This window comes from Sinocyclocheilus grahami, unplaced genomic scaffold (assembly GCF_001515645.1).
Source record: "Sinocyclocheilus grahami isolate Dianchi unplaced genomic scaffold, SAMN03320097.WGS_v1.1 scaffold1261.1, whole genome shotgun sequence".
NCBI classification, from domain to species: domain Eukaryota; kingdom Metazoa; phylum Chordata; class Actinopteri; order Cypriniformes; family Cyprinidae; genus Sinocyclocheilus; species Sinocyclocheilus grahami.
The window spans coordinates 175,421-193,222 of NW_015506440.1; the positions used below are offsets into that span (position 1 = coordinate 175,421).

The following is a 17,802-nucleotide window of genomic DNA, read 5'->3' on the forward strand; positions in this document are numbered from 1 at the left end:
CTGATGCACTGCAACACCCGCTGACTGCCATTAAACAGCTTGGAAGATCAAAGACAATTTTTTTTTATATAACTCCGATTGGATTTGTCTGAAAAAAGAAAGTCATATACACCTAGGATGCCTTGAGGGTGAGTAATTCAAGGGCTAATTTTTGGGTGAACTAACCCTTTAACACCAGGTACCACCAATGCAAGATCCTCAACCTGCAGGTCGACAGTAGATGTAGAATGTGTGGAGTAACTGAGGAAACAGTCAGTCATATAATTTCCGGTTGCTCCACACTTGCTTGCAAGCTATATCCATTAGACAATTTGCAAAGAACTTGGTGTTGAAGTGCCTGACAAGTGGTATGAGAATGTCCCACAACCAGTTGTATACACCGACGAATGTACCATCATGTGGGACAAGGGTGTGTTTACTGACTAGACCATCAGTGCAAACCGCCCGGACATCATTGTCCATAACAAGAAGGACAAGATGTGTTTGCTCATTGACGTCACGATACCAGTAGACCACAATGTAGTGGAGAAAGAGAACGACAAGCTCAAGTACAAGAGCCTGGGAATTGACATCAGCAGATCCTGGAACACGAGAACACAGATAGTGCCAGTAGTAATAGGAGCCCTGGGATGCATTAAGAAAGGTTTCCACCGATATCTGGATCAGATCCCTATGTGTTTGCTCATTGACGTCACGATACCAGTAGACCACAATGTAGTGGAGAAAGAGAACGACAAGCTCAAGTACAAGAGCCTGGGAATTGACATCAGCAGATCCTGGAACACGAGAACACAGATAGTGCCAGTAGTAATAGGAGCCCTGGGATGCATTAAGAAAGGTTTCCACCGATATCTGGATCAGATCCCTGGGAAGCCAAGTGCCTTTGAAGCTCAGAAGATTGGGCTTTGTGGGACCACTCACATCCTACGAAAAGTACTCTCTTAGAGAGGAACTCCCAAGGACTCTGGTTGAGTCCCGGATGATAACCGAGAGAATCTCAAGATGTAAAAATAAAATTATAATAATAATAATTATTATTATTGTCTTTGATATATAATCACAATAAATGCTGGCCAAATTTTTAAATAAAAATTTGAATTTAGGACAGCCATAAATATTAGTATTGTTGTACTGTAAAATAAAATGTATGTTATATTATTTTTATTTTACAGCAAAATACTACAATAGTGATATTTCTTTTTGTTGAATATTTTTTATAATAATAATAATAATTGTTATATTTAAAATAGTAATGATAGTAATAAATATTATTAGGGCTGGGCGATCTAAAATCAAAACCTTGATTAATTGAATACATTACCTCGATTACGTTTATTGAACGATTTTTTTTTTTTTTGCCCTCCTAGTTCATTAAAGGTTTGCACTGTAAATATACTCAACTAGTAAAGGTGGAATATTTTTTTCTAATGAAAAAGTGCATTTCTTATCTTTGTGATTTTAAAATAATTTAAGAAAATAAACTATTTATAGTTATCTGTTGAATATTTTGAACAATTGAAATCAAAGCACTGCTTGAAATGAAGATGTCTTATGAAAAAAAATCACATTTCAGTTTTATTGTAAAAAGCAAGTTTCCTAAAAAGAAAAGAAAATAACTTTCATTTTTTGCAAAAAAAAAAAAAGAATATTGCCATGTCAAAAGTAGAAAATAACCAGCATCTCTTGCAAACAAAATACATTTTAAATAATGCAATGTGAAAAGTAGAAAATAATAACTTGCATCTCCTGTAAACAAATGTTTTAAATAATGAATGTAAATAAAACTGCTGATTAAGAGAAAGAGCAGGGCAGCATCTCAGTGATCTTGTCCTGTCACGCTATATGCGCAAGTATAGCACACATCTTTGTGTCTAAAACTGCGAGATGCAGTGCTCAGGAATGTTTTTTTTAAAAGCACAGCGCAGAATCTCCACTCCGCCAGGTTGCTGTCAAATACAAAAGTTGCCATGCTAACCTGCTACTGTAAACAAAAGCTCACAATGCTTGCCCCACCTCCGAGGTCTTCTGATTGGTCCACTGTTTTGGAACTGACTTTGATGAGCGGCGCTGCGTGTAAAAGTTTAAATTATTACGCACCACTCACGTACAAGACGCAGCAAAACACGCGAGTGTATAGTGCTGACCACTACACGCGGTAGTATGTTTTTAAGGGGAAAGTATTAACAGGATTTAAAAAACAAAATAACCGACATGAGAAAATTATGTTGGTTAGAAGTTCTTAATTTCTGTTTCGATTTATTTTCGATTAATCGTCCAGCCCTAATTATTATTTTTGGTATTGTAGTCTTATTAATGTATAAACAAAAATGTTGGCCAAATTTTGCTGTTATAATTTTTCTCATGAAAATTTTAGTTTGATTGAAATATTTCATTGGATATAAATTGCAAATATGTGACCCTGGACCACAAAACCAGCCATAAGGGTCAATTTTTTTAAATTGAGATTTATACATCTGAAAGCTGAATAAAGAAGCTTTCCATTGATGTATGGTTTGTTATGATAGGACAATATTTGGCCGAGATGCAACAAAAAATCTAAATACTGAGAAAATCGCCTTTTAAAGTTGTCCAAATTAAGTTCTTAGCAATGCATATTACTAATCAAAAATTAAGTTTTGTTATATTTACAGTAGAACATTTTCAGAATACCTTGAATAACATGATCTTTACTTAATATCCTGATGATTTTTGGCATGAAAGAAAAATCGATAATTGTGACCCATACAATGTATTGCTGGCTATTGCTACAAATATACCCCAGCGACTTAAGACAAGTTTTGTGCTCCAGGGTCACATTTGTTTTCTGGTCGAGCAGGTGAAAATGGTGCATTTGATCAGGCGTAACATCACACGTCTCCTTAATGACACTCATTTGAGGAGCTCTGCTGGATGACACAAACTGAACTAATACTTATTGCTAGAGGCTTGTTCACATCACTAACACCAAACCACGAGCAGCAGTAATAGTGACTTTTGGATTAGAAAGCCCACACATACACCAGGGAGGAGATGAATGTTAGCCCAGAGCGGCCTGCTGTTTAATCAGGTGAATTATGGCCTGTGTGCACACAAAGAAACTCTTTTAAGGGCAAACTGAAGGAGGTGTGGTTCCGCCTACATCTGGCCTTTTACGATAAGACACAGAGTGCACAGAAAGCCCAGAAGTGCCTATGTTTAGACTCTATTAGGTCATCTTACACGTATGGGGAAGGTAATAGTAGTACCTAACGCATGAGGATTTCCGTATATCAAATCTACTGCGGTGGACTTTAACTTATGGACCGGATTGGACACATTAGCTTCGATGTGTCTTTTGTTGTACCAATGTATACGTGTCCACAAACGGCCTCCAGAATCTAAACGCACAAATTAGCTTGACCTTTCCTGAGTGACATTTACGTCTTGGTCACATTTGGCTAGTCATTGTTCTTTTTGACATGGCAGGGTCTGTTTCTTTTGTCTGTTATTTTTCTTGTTTTTTTTGTAGCACAATTCATTCCTTACAAAGAATCTTGACACTAACCTCAGGAGAAGTTTTGGGAGAGACTAGGGCTGGACGATTTCGAGGGAATTTTTTTTTCTTTTTCCTGATTAAAACAATTTAATATGCGATTATGGAAATCCCAGGTTTTCTGTGCTTGTTTGTAGGGCTGCACAATTAGGCCAGAATTATGGGACTATTTCAATATGGCTATAAAATAATAATAATAATAATAATACTCGGCTCATTTTTATTTATTTTTCAGTGAAATATTACATTATTGTTATTATTATTATTTTATGAATGTATTTCATGCATTTTATTCATATTATATTTTCATACATGGTAATATTGCTTATTTTGTTTGTAAATAATTTTTGTTTTTAATTAGAAGTAATATTATTTAATAATAATAATGATAATAATAAATATTATTATTGTAAAACTTTACAATAAGGTTTCATTTGTTAACATTAATGTATTAATATATTTTTACAAAATTATTAACCTTTATTAATATTAGTTAATAAAATTGTTCACATACATGTTAGTTCACAGTACATTAACTAATGTTAACGGATACGACTTTTAATTTTAGTACAGTATTATCTCTCGGAATGCATCAGAAATATCTTGATTTGTGTTCCGAAGATGAACGAAGGTCTTGCGGGTTTGGAATGATATGAGGGCGAGTGAGTAATTAATGACAGGATTTTAATTTTTGGGTGAACTATCCCTTTAAAGCTTTTTTTTGTTGTTGTTTTTACGCTCTTTTCATTACATATTTGGGAAAATGGTTGTGTTTTCAAATGCATGTTAAAGCGACCAAGTGAAAATGAGCTGCTCACATGTAAATGAACACAGCTCTTCACACTAAAACATACAGCACATATTTTTATTTAATTCAATTGCAGCCTTTGTGATTTGATAATTGCACTAAGCCAAATTACGATTTCAAGTTTATTTTGATTATTTCGTGCAGCCCTAGAAGAGATGCATTCTTCTTGGTAAAAACATGTGGAACATGTGGCGAAACAATTGTGTGTGTGTGTGTGTGTGTGTGTTTCTGTAAGCAGGGTCAGTTTGGCGTTCAGGAAGAGGATTTACTGAAGAGTCTCACGTGCACCACATCAGTGACGCGAGGAGAGGCCATCCAGCGACTCCACAACCAGCAGCAGGCTGAAGGTGCGGCACAGTTTCACATCGAAGTCACTAGTGCGTCTGACACCCTTCATATCGATCACGGTGTGTTTTATATGTTCATTCAGACGCCAGAGACTCCATCGCTAAAGTGGCCTATGGTCGTGTGTTCGGATGGATCGTCAGTAAAATCAACGAACTGCTCGCTCCTAAAGTAGACTGTGACGTAGAGCTCAATGAAATCGGTAAGTAATGCTGTGACTGAAAAATTTGTCTCCTTTTATCTGAAATAAGGCTGAAATAAAATAAAACACAAATATTAGATGAAAAACTTTAAAGTGCTAAAATGACTCAAACTAAAATAAAAATAAATAATATAAAAAAATAATAAAAATGACAAAAGCGCATAACAAAATTGCTAAAACTTTAAGTAAAATTAAAATGAAAACTGAAAATATAAAAAATGAAATCTAATTCAAAATATTATTAAAAACTATAATAGTATATAAATGTGACCCTGGAGCACAAAAGCAGTAAGTCAAGTCGCTGGGGGATATTTAATTGTATTGTATTAAATCAGTTATCACATTTACAAACTCCCTTAAAAATCATTCAAAGCTGTCACTCATCATCTTAGTTCATCGCGAGCTCACATTTATAATCAACGAAGCTCTCTACACTGTGTGATGAATCTCTTATTTACACCCTGTCTACACTTTGCTTATGAAGGATTGGTGAGATATGTCTGTGATACATTACTCGACGCTGCAAAAACACGTAGAAAGCTTTGAAGCTTCACTGAGCGCAATCACAAGTATGATGATGATCGGGTCAGTCGCACTGGTGCTCCTAAAATAAATTTCATAGTCGCACGCAGTAGTTTTCAGTCGCAAATGCGACTGAAATGGTCGCACTGTCGAGCCCTGGTAGGGCTGCACAATTAGGCCAGAATTATGGGACTATTTCAATATGGCTATAAAATAATAATAATAATAATAATACTCGGCTCATTTTTATTTATTTTTCAGTGAAATATTACATTATTGTTATTATTATTATTTTATGAATGTATTTCATGCATTTTATTCATATTATATTTTCATACATGGTAATATTGCTTATTTTGTTTGTAAATAATTTTTGTTTTTAATTAGAAGTAATATTATTTAATAATAATAATGATAATAATAAATATTATTATTGTAAAACTTTACAATAAGGTTTCATTTGTTAACATTAATGTATTAATATATTTTTACAAAATTATTAACCTTTATTAATATTAGTTAATAAAATTGTTCACATACATGTTAGTTCACAGTACATTAACTAATGTTAACGGATACGACTTTTAATTTTAGTACAGTATTATCTCTCGGAATGCATCAGAAATATCTTGATTTGTGTTCCGAAGATGAACGAAGGTCTTGCGGGTTTGGAATGATATGAGGGCGAGTGAGTAATTAATGACAGGATTTTAATTTTTGGGTGAACTATCCCTTTAAAGCTTTTTTTTGTTGTTGTTTTTACGCTCTTTTCATTACATATTTGGGAAAATGGTTGTGTTTTCAAATGCATGTTAAAGCGACCAAGTGAAAATGAGCTGCTCACATGTAAATGAACACAGCTCTTCACACTAAAACATACAGCACATATTTTTATTTAATTCAATTGCAGCCTTTGTGATTTGATAATTGCACTAAGCCAAATTACGATTTCAAGTTTATTTTGATTATTTCGTGCAGCCCTAGAAGAGATGCATTCTTCTTGGTAAAAACATGTGGAACATGTGGCGAAACAAATGTGTGTGTGTGTGTGTGTGTGTGTTTCTGTAAGCAGGGTCAGTTTGGCGTTCAGGAAGAGGATTTACTGAAGAGTCTCACGTGCACCACATCAGTGACGCGAGGAGAGGCCATCCAGCGACTCCACAACCAGCAGCAGGCTGAAGGTGCGGCACAGTTTCACATCGAAGTCACTAGTGCGTCTGACACCCTTCATATCGATCACGGTGTGTTTTATATGTTCATTCAGACGCCAGAGACTCCATCGCTAAAGTGGCCTATGGTCGTGTGTTCGGATGGATCGTCAGTAAAATCAACGAACTGCTCGCTCCTAAAGTAGACTGTGACGTAGAGCTCAATGAAATCGGTAAGTAATGCTGTGACTGAAAAATTTGTCTCCTTTTATCTGAAATAAGGCTGAAATAAAATAAAACACAAATATTAGATGAAAAACTTTAAAGTGCTAAAATGACTCAAACTAAAATAAAAATAAATAATATAAAAAAATAATAAAAATGACAAAAGCGCATAACAAAATTGCTAAAACTTTAAGTAAAATTAAAATGAAAACTGAAAATATAAAAAATGAAATCTAATTCAAAATATTATTAAAAACTATAATAGTATATAAATGTGACCCTGGAGCACAAAAGCAGTAAGTCAAGTCGCTGGGGGATATTTGTAGCAATAGCCAAAAATACATTGTATGGGTCAAAATTATAGATTTTTCTCTTATGCCAAAAATCATTAGGATATTAAATAAAGATCATGTTCCATGAAGATATTTTGTACATTTCCTACCGTAAATATATCAAAACTTAATTTTTGATTAGTAATATGAATTGCTAAGGACTTCATTTGGACAACTTTAAAAATTATTTTCTCAATATTTAGATTTTTTTGCACCCTCAGATTCCAGATTTTCAAATAGTTGTATCTCGGCCAAATATTGCCCTATCATAACAAACCATACATCAATGGAAATCTTATTATTTTCAGATTTCATGTGATGTATAAATCTCAATTTTGACTAATTTACCCTTATGACTGGTTTTAATGGTCCAGGGTCACAAAAATAATAATAAAATAACACTGGCTTAACAGTACAGTTTTTTCAATGGCTGACATACTGCAAATTATTATAAATAATTAATCTAAATTACGATTTTTTTTTTCATCCGTTTCATCTTTTCATCTTCATCCGTTGATAAGTCTGTCGTTAGATTTTAGAACTGACAAATAACGTTTAAAATAATAATCTCATAATGGTGAAATATTTGCAGATTTATCAACCTATCACAAGTGAATACCTCCAGTTTTCCACCATGAGCGATCCCTTAACCTTGACAATACAAAATAACACTTTACCCAATGTTTAGTGCCGATATTACAGTTTTCCTGCATTTTTTCCCATTTATCAGACTGAATGTAACTAACCTGTAACTGCTGAATACTTTCTGGCTGATTGTTAAATGCCATCTTTGTCAGCTGGATCATTGCATTTTTATTTTTCCATCCATTTTATTTTATTTTATTTTACTTTACTCCTGAGTAAATGGTAGATAATTAACTCTGTGCAGCACTGTTCTTGCAATGACAATAGCCTTAGCTGCTATTAAAATCTTAACTAACATCCATTTCTCTGAAACTGGATAGAAAATTCTTCCTATTTTGTACAATTATTATTTACTTTCTATTTTCACAGGAATCCTTGACATCTTTGGTTTTGAAAACTTTACTGTGAACCGATTTGAGCAGCTCTGCATTAATCTGGCTAACGAACAGCTCCAGTATTTCTTCAACCATGTAAGTCCTTCATAGTGCTTCGTTATGAGTTTGGTATTTGTATAGAAAAACATACAAAGTTTGATTCAAGTCTCCGTTTTAACTGTCGTAAAAAGGCCAACAAATAAATTGCATCAGTGGTAATCCTCCATGGGGCTGCATTAAAAATATTAGGCTTTTTTGGATATATTGCATGTTTGTACACCTAAAAGTTTAATAATTTAAATCTATTAAAATTGTAAATATTACAATCTCTTTAAAATGATATTTAAAAATACTTATTTTTAATAAAAAAATTATATTTATAATTTATATAATTGCCTTAGCAAATTTAAACTGTCCAGAATGTCCTGCCTAGTTTTTTTTTTCTCTTTGCAAAATGAATCTATTAAATATATGAATCTATCGTGAAAAGGAGAATCAAACAACGACGAGCACAGACTGCTGAGCATCTGAAGTCTTTTATCAAGAGAGATTGGGCAATAATTTTGCTTGCAAAACTTTAATAATTAGTATCCTCACTTCCCAAATGATTAAACATTGTAATTAAAAGGACAGTTGATGTGACGGTGTTAAACATGCATCTGTCCCAACTTTTTGGGAGTGTGTTGCAGCCATCAAAATAAAATGTGTTTATTTTTACAAAGTGAAATCTTTTCTTTGTACTTTTGTCAGTTAAATAAGAGCTAAAGAGAATGAACAAATCACAGATTCTTGATTTCATTGCTTTTTACAGAACGTCCCAACTTTTTCCTTTTTGGGGTTGTAAAAAGAATCGGTCATTTAACTTTATTTCAAATAAAGTCTTGAAGAAAACCCAAGGCAGCAGATGTTAGGAACCATTAAATGCCACATTCGATCACAGTCACAGGCAGTTATTTCAACAGGACATTATTTGCCACTCAATGAATGTAATAATCACATTTTCCATGTCGTTTCCCTCCAGCACATTTTTCTGATGGAACAGAAAGAATATAAAGAGGAAGGCATCACATGGGAGACCATAAGCTTCAAGGACAACAAACCCATACTGGTACGTCAAAACCGTTTTCACCCTCTGTGATTATTGTGCACTTTTTCCAACTCTTTTTTCCCCCCCCCATTTTCGTTCCCTCTGACTCCAAAAATAACCCCGAGCTCTGCGTTTGGCAGACGGCCGTGTGGTAAATCCCAAACACAGGAAGTGCTGACAAAGCAAGACGCGTAGCTTTGAGAATCTCTCAAATTTCTGCATGTTTTCTGACCTAAATCCTTCGGCGCGCTGCTGAATGGGAAGCTTAAAGAAACCTGAAGCTTGTTTTCATTCTCACGTGAGATTCCTGCTCTGTAAATGCAAGCTCTGCCCTGTAATTATGGGTATTCAGCAGCTGCCTGTTTGGAAAGGTGCATGTGACGTTCATATAACATTCAGCTTCGTATCCTGTAGTGTAACATGGATCTGAGGCCTGTTTAGCTTGTCAGCATGGAAAACTCTTTCACCCATGCCAGGTTTGTTCCTCTGTTTCAGGACCTGTTCCTCACCAAACCCATCGGGATTCTCTCACTGCTGGATGAGCAGAGTGCCTTCCCTCAGGTACACTGGTTGCTTGCTAAACCCTGAGACACAATAGAAAACATGGTGCCAAGTCCTCCATAGGGCCAAAATTACATTTATTTGTACAAATGCAAACAACAATTTTTTTTTGTCTTACAGCATTTACGTTTATGCATTTAACTGATGATTTTTTTTTAGTGCATTTAACTGATATTTATACACCGAAACATTTTATAATTTAATATATCAATTTTCTTTAAGTATTGCAACTCTTTAAAATTTTATTTAAAATACATGACATTTCTTATTGATATTTTGTATTTATTATTTACATAATTGTTATGCCTCATAAAAAAACCCTGCTTTTACAATAATACGTTTATTTTACAAACGGATGGATGTGATCATCTCCATTGGGCTGCATTAAAAATACTGTGTTTTTGTTATATTGGACATATTTGTACACCTCAAAAACTGTAATAATTTAAATTAAGTTGTTTTTTTGTTTTTTTTAAGTATTGCAGTCTCTTTAAAATTATATTTTAAAATACTTATTATTATTTATAATTAAATTTATATAATTGCTTTTGCAAAATTAAACCCTCCAGCATGTATTACTGTAAATGCAGTAATTTTTTTACTGCACTTTTTTTTTTTTTTTCTCTCTCTTTTTTTCTTTTTGCATTTTACAAACTGAAGGACAAAAAAACATTATTTTCTGTGGTAATCCTCCATATTTGTACACTTGAAAAAAATGTAATAATTTAAATGATATATATTTTTAAGTATTGCAGTCGCTTTAAATTTATATTTCATTTTTATTTATAATTTACCTTTTTATAATTTGCATTTTTATTTATAGCTTCTCATTTTAAATGCAGCATTTATTGCAGCTTTAAATGCTGCGTCTTGTTTTTGTAACTGAAAGATGAAAATGCATTCTGTGATGATCAACAGCTCACGTAAAGCTCAACTTGTATTGAACCAGGAACAATTATATTTTAACAGCCATTGAATTAAAGCTAAGCAACAGTTTCAGAGTCTCAGAGTCAATACTCTCTGTCTGTTCTGTGGAGTTACGGTGGAGTTAACATTAAACGTGGACTATGTAACGTTTGTTTACAGTCATGTGACTGCATTTGTTGTGAGAGAGTAGTGAATCTCAAATACGCTAAATCAGTATTTATAACAAACAGCATGTGATAATCATTTCTGCACCCACAGGCCACTGACCGAGATTTTGTTGACAAGTTAAACAGCAAATTTAAAACGGCTCCAAACTTTGAGGTTGTGCGAAACCACACCCCTCTATTCACTATTGTGCACTACGCTGGGAAGGTGAGTGTACAGAAGCATCGTCATCACTGTTACCTCACAATTCACCTGATCACTGACTTCATTTAGATCAACAGTGGAATTGTTGTGCTGGTTAATAATTAAATGATTATGCATTTTTCCCAGAGGGGACTCATTAATAAGGGTGTTTTTTTCTTCATAATGTGTGCATTATTCCTGCATGAAGTGTCTTTGTGATCTGTTCAGGTGCAGTACAATGCAAGTGGATTTCTTGAGAAAAACAGAGACACGATACCAGCCAACATTCGTGAGCTGTTCATCAACAGCGTCACTCCTCTCCTCAGCGTTCTGTTCGCAGGTCTTTAAATGTTTTTTATGGTATTTGTTATTTTGTATGTTATTTTTAAAATGAATGTTGTATTATATTGCATTATTTTTAATTTGTTACAATGTTTTTCCCAAAGTATTTGTTCTTAATAATAATTATAATTATTATTATAGCTGATTTTTTATTAATTTTTTTTTTTAAATAAAATAAAATCATATAAATAAGTGAAGATACTTAAACTTCAGCTAACAAACAAAAGCATTTGATTGTAGTTTCCCCTTGATCATTTATTCATTATTATTGTTATATAATGCTTTTTAATGCTTTATGCTTTTTTTTCCTTTTTTTTTCAGCCACAATTTCCCGAACAGGCACACTAATGCCACGAAAAGCCAAGGTGCTGTATATATAAGATTTAAATTTTTTATTGACATACCAGTTAACTTTATGAGTGTCTGTTAAAGCACATGTTGTGATATTTCCCAGATACCTTGATAGGCTGGTGTTTGAACATATTTATAGCTGTATAAATGACAAATTACTCTCTTAACCTTGAGATCAGTGATAATTAATCCACATGATCCTGTGTGCATTTTAATTTTAGTTACAAGTTGCAGATGACAACTTTAACTCAACCAGGAAGCAGTCCGTCGGCGCACAATTCAAGGTAAATCTTTGCTTCTAAAAAATCATAGTTATGTTTTTTGTTTTGGTTTATTTAATGCATCCTATAATTAAAGGAATCAATGCATCTAAATATGCGCATCTTAAATATGTACATCTATTAATTTCTATTTTGCATGTATCAGAAATATTAAATTGATTAATCTCACAAAAACTGTCAAGAACATATCCAGGTCATATTTCTGTGGAAGCTTGTTTCCGCCACAGGATAAATAACAAGAATAAAGGTAATTGTGACCACTTTTCTCACAATTCTGTCTTTTTGTTTTTCTATAAACTGCAAGATATACATTTAGAATTGCAAAATATAAGCTCAGAATTCCGAGATATAAACTCAGAATTGTGAGATATAATTTAGATATAAATAAGATATTATTTTAGAATCGCAAAGTATAAACTCAGAATTCAAAGATTTAAACTCAGAATTCCGAGACATAAACTCTGAGATAGAATTCCAAGATATAAATTAGATATAAATTTAGAATTCCGAGATATAAACGTACATTTCTGAGATATAAACTCAGAATTGTGAGATTATAATTTAAATATAAATAAGATATACATTTAGAATTGCAAAGTATAAACTCAGAATTCCGAGATAAAAACAGAGAATCATGAGATATAAACCAGCAATTCTGAGGAGAAAAGTCAGAATCCTGAGATATACACTTGCAGTTCTGGGTTTATATCTCACAATTCTAATTATAATTTCCAGAATTGTGAGATAAAATTACCTTTATTTAATAATTACCTGTATTTGTTTATTCTGTGGTGGAAACCGGTTTCCCTGTCTTTCACCTCATAATGAAGATAAATTATATTTTCAGAAAGTGAAGTCTATTTCTTGGATCATTTAAGATCTTTTGCATTGTGATTGTCATGATGATGAAGCACTGACATTCCCTCGTGTGTTTGACCCTGTCTGCCTTTATTTAACAGCCTAAATGTCTGTGTGTTGTTTTCCGTGCAGCATTCTCTGGCTGTCCTCATGGAGAAGATGTTTGCGGCCGGTCCGCACTTTGTTCGGTGCATCAAACCCAACCGAAGCAAGCAGCCAGATCAGCTGGACAGTAAACTAGTGATGGATCAGGTGGGTTCAGCATCTGTAGTGAAGCTCTGCTGCGTTCGGCCCTTTTTGGGCCTCTTTTATTTTCCACAGCAGAGCCAAATGCGTTCTCAGATTTTCCTGCCCTCCGGTGGAGTCTGAGCTCTGTGAGCTGTACTTAAGCCTGCAAGCCTTTTAATGCTGTTACGTTGGAGCTCAATCCAAATCCCTCTAATGATACAGGAGCCGCTGGGTTTGTGTTTAAGTGCCAATATGGACTAAACACTATATTAAGTGATTATCTTGTTGGAGCAGCTAGATCTATAACGCATTGTAGATTTTATCTTTTGTTTTGTTTTTTTCTTCTTCATGTAAAACTTGCCACCACTAAATTATAGGGTGCTTCTTATTGGGTGCTAAAGTGTTCTGGATGGATGGATGTTCTTGAAAAACATCTGTTCTCTGTAAGATGTGTCCATCCTGCTCAAATGACCGTATTGACTCTGTCTGTGCATGTATGTTTACAGACAAACAGCTATTAAGTCACATGGTCAGATGATGTACAGCCATGGAATGTAGCGTTTCATTCAGTACATAAGCAGTGCTGTTAAAAACTACAAGACTGTGCAACACTGACACTTCTTGGAAATTTGTGGAAATGCACTTTGCAGCCTATAAGAATTATTGTTTAAAGTGGTCCTATTATGCATTTTCACTTTTTCAACTTTAGTTGGTCTGTAATGTTGCTGTTTGAGCATAAAAAAGATCTGCAAAGTTACAAAGTTCAAAGTCCACTTCAAAAGGAGATATTTTATTTAACAGAAATCACTTTTCAAAAACTACAACGAACGACTCGTTTGGACTGCAATGCATATTTTCCGGGATTTGTGATATCACAAATATCGACGAATGGGACGAGACCTGGTTGAGCTGCACTAGAGAAGGCAACGAGTGTTATCACTATGTCGGAGACACGCTAGCTTTCCCAAGGCAGATGAACTTAGAGTGGTTACAATCATCCGGGTTTAAATCGCGCTCAAATTGATTTGATTTTGATGCAATATTTACACTGAAGCTCACAGGCGACTATGGTTAGGGGCATGACATTTCCCGACCAGGCGCAACACACACTGACCCAGCTAACCAATCACGGCACACACTGGCCCAGCTAACCAATCACAGCACATTTCGTATTTCAGAAGACGGGCCTTCATTTGATACAGGAACTATTCGAGCCGTTCATGCCAGACTGGGGAGAGAGGTGTTGTAATAATGCACCCAGCTAACCAATCACGGCACATTTCATATTTATTTGATACAGGAACTATTTGAGCCGTTCATGCCAGACTGAGGAGAGAGGTGTAATAATGTAAAATATGTGAAAAATAATGTGTTTTTCGAACAACCTAGTATGAGAGCCTGTTCTAGTACACCCCCAAAACAAAATCAAGACTTTGTAAAAGAGCATAATAGGACCCCTTTAAAATATTAACTTTATTGACAATGAAGAGCTCAAAATGAAAATGAATAGTTTTCCTTTCAAATAGAAAAAACAACAACTCTTTGTTAATTTTAATTTTTATGATATAGCTCACAAGTTGGATAAACTGCTTTTATGATACATTTGCTATTTTTGATACAATAATATTGTTGGCTATTTTTGAAGCTTGGCAGTAAAAATCATCCACTTTGGTTTGCAAAATGAAGATTTCTTTGTGTTTCATGGAAGATGTTTGTACAGTATGAGAGTGAATAAATACTGACAGAACAGTTTAGTTTTTGTGTAGTCTCCCTTTAAAAGTGACCTAATGGCACCTTTCATAATCTCCGTTGTCCAGTCCATCATATTCGTGTTCTGATTGTCTGTTTCCATTCTCTGTAGCTGAGATACAACGGCCTGATGGAAACCATCCGAATCCGGCGGGACGGTTTCTCGTGGCGTCCGGCGTTCAAGGAGTTTGCCGAGAGGTTCGTGTGCAGGCAGGAAAACTGACATTTTCTGAGTTCATTGCGTCAGATTCCCTGCGGCGTGACTCACATTTCTGTCCTGTAGGTACAACATTCTGCTGCTGAAACCGGATCTCCCGCTGGACAAAAGCAGGTGTGAACAACACATACATCAGAGCGGTGTTAAAGTAATGTGCACCAAAAAATGCAGGAAAAAAAGTTCCCATAACAATGTACTTTTGTTAATAATAATGTGCTGTTATAAAAGATAATAATAGCACATTTGACAACTGTTTAAAAGTTCACTCACATGAGGGGAATAAGCTCCCTATTATTTGGTTTCATTAAAATGCATAGTTTTTTTAATTGTTGTTTTCAGTTGCGTGTCGATCCTGAACAGCACTGAACTCTCTGGTTGGAAGTGCGGGTAAGTTTGAGCATGTTGCAACCTGTTTAAGTCATAAAGTAAATCAAATTATATTCATTATTAGTGGTATTTGAGGCATGCATAACCACTCACATTTTTATTCCTGTCATTTTTAAGTCCTGTCAGGATAAATTAAATATAAAATTCATCAAAATGTAATAAATAATAATAAAATATAATACATAAATTAACTATTTAATAGTTTATTAATATAATTTATTAACATACTGGTAAAAAAAAAAAAGTAACCTGAATGCACTGTAAGTCGCTTTGGATAAAAGCGTCTGCTAAATGCATAAATGTAAATGTAATATATAGTACATATATAAATACATAGAGTGTGTGTATGTGTATAAAGCAGTTATTAGTTTGTGTGTAATATATATGTTAATATATGTGATGAATAACATTTAACATCTTAAAAATATTTATAATTTAAAAGTATTAAAAAATGTAAATTAAAAATTAATTTCGCAAAATTCAAATAAAAATAAAGTATTAAAATATAATAACAATATAATATAACACAATATAATAAATAAATATACATAACTATTTTATAGTTTATTAAATGATTTAAATCATTTATGTGTGTGTGTGTGTGTAAAAAAATTTACATTATGTAAATGTATTATTATTTTATTTATTAAATAATCTATGCATTGCATAATACATTACATTTTTAAATATTTAATACATTTATTAAATAATTATTGTAATATTTAAATATGTATTAAATACACATTTACTACTACAATGACAATGAGCTTGAAATGAAAAGAAAGATTTATCTTCTGAAATGGAAAAAAAAATCCATAATTACCTACTTGCCCTCCTGATGTTACAAATCAAAATGCTACATTCATATTCATAAAATGTTAAAGTCTAGATTTCGTAAGTCCTGTCAAGGTGTTCAGGTTTTTTATGTTGTCACAGGATCTAACATGTATTCATTTCTTTAATTTGGCTTGAACATCTGGTGATAAAATAATATGAACCGATACATTAGGTACTGTAATGGCTCTCATAATATTGATGCATCGAGCAAGTCACAGCAGTTCTCTTGTGCTGCTCTTTCAGATCGTGCCGGTTGTTTTTTAAGTACTGGCACCAGGAGGAGTTGGCCCGTCTGCTGGAGAGACTGGGACGAGCGGCGCTTGTCATTCAGAAGAGTGAGGAGCAATTAAACTCGTTTGTTTATCCCTCAATAAGAGTATATTAAATTCAGCTCTTGGCTCAAAGTTTGACTGTTTTATAGCAGCCTGAATCACCCCTCAGAAACACACTCATAAAAACACTCACCAGAGCAAGTTCAGACGTGAACTTACCTGGATATGTGGCTTATGTAAATAATGGCACAGAATGAATGGGAGGATATTACAAAAGGTCTTCTGCCATATATATTATTTAGTTTATGTTGTTCACTCGTAATGTCAAGGTTTGTTTCATCAAAGGTCATTATGGATGTTTTCAATCCTTCTGACCCATAGTTAGAGTTATGAAGGCTGTTTTTGTGACTGTACCTTTAAGACTTTTGTATGTAAATGACCTGTTATGATTCAGTAACCCCTTCATAGTGGCGTAGTTCGCATTATTGTTTGTAATCAGGACGAATCAAGTCACAGAGTACTGAATTTGTGTATAAACATACATTATTTATATAAGCCTCCCATATTTATTTAATAATGCATTTTTTATCAGAAGCACAGTAAAAACCGTAATATTGTGGAATATTTTTACAATAAAAAAAAATACTTCAGTAATTAAAATGTACATTTCAGTTTCACAAAATTAAAAAAGTTAAATAAAAGTAAATATAAATTTAATTAAAATGTAGTAGTAATAATAATAATATAATAAATATACATAAATTAACTATCTTATAATTTATTAAATTATTGTAAAAGTGCGTGTGTATTAAATAGAAATATTACATATATTTAGATTTTATGTAAGTTATTATTTATTTTTTATATTATGTATACATGTATTTATTATTTGTATTTTAATTTGATTTTTATCATATTTTATCATTATTTATTAAGTTTTATATGCATTGCATAATACATTACATCTTTAAATATTTAATACATTTATTAAATAAATAATGGAACATTTAAATATCTATTAAATACACAAATTTAAAATAACTGTTTTCTATTGTAATATATTTTAAAATGTCATTTATTCCTAGGATCAAATATGAGTTTTCAGGTTGTGCTGCTTCCTATTTTGGTGGAAACCATGATACATTTTTTCCAGATTTTTTTAATGAATATAAAGTTCAAAATAACAGCATTTATTTAAAATGGAAATCTTCTGTAACATTATAA

At 33.2% G+C, this 17,802-nt stretch overlaps 1 protein-coding gene across 1 annotated transcript in view; it reads left to right on the forward strand.

The window, feature by feature from the left end:
• Nucleotides 1-17,802, forward strand: part of LOC107568600 (unconventional myosin-X-like) — a 51,574-nt gene that overhangs the window by 16,200 nt on the left and 17,572 nt on the right. Inside the window, exons 11-27 of the mRNA XM_016254567.1 lie at nucleotides 427-933; nucleotides 4,579-4,687; nucleotides 4,771-4,868; nucleotides 6,482-6,590; nucleotides 6,674-6,790; nucleotides 8,129-8,229; nucleotides 9,155-9,241; nucleotides 9,716-9,781; nucleotides 10,967-11,080; nucleotides 11,285-11,396; nucleotides 11,720-11,763; nucleotides 11,971-12,033; nucleotides 13,021-13,140; nucleotides 14,978-15,063; nucleotides 15,149-15,196; nucleotides 15,422-15,469; nucleotides 16,550-16,641. Coding sequence (XP_016110053.1) covers nucleotides 427-933; nucleotides 4,579-4,687; nucleotides 4,771-4,868; nucleotides 6,482-6,590; nucleotides 6,674-6,790; nucleotides 8,129-8,229; nucleotides 9,155-9,241; nucleotides 9,716-9,781; nucleotides 10,967-11,080; nucleotides 11,285-11,396; nucleotides 11,720-11,763; nucleotides 11,971-12,033; nucleotides 13,021-13,140; nucleotides 14,978-15,063; nucleotides 15,149-15,196; nucleotides 15,422-15,469; nucleotides 16,550-16,641 — 1,921 coding nt within the window. The remainder of the gene's footprint in view (nucleotides 1-426; nucleotides 934-4,578; nucleotides 4,688-4,770; nucleotides 4,869-6,481; nucleotides 6,591-6,673; nucleotides 6,791-8,128; nucleotides 8,230-9,154; nucleotides 9,242-9,715; nucleotides 9,782-10,966; nucleotides 11,081-11,284; nucleotides 11,397-11,719; nucleotides 11,764-11,970; nucleotides 12,034-13,020; nucleotides 13,141-14,977; nucleotides 15,064-15,148; nucleotides 15,197-15,421; nucleotides 15,470-16,549; nucleotides 16,642-17,802) is intronic.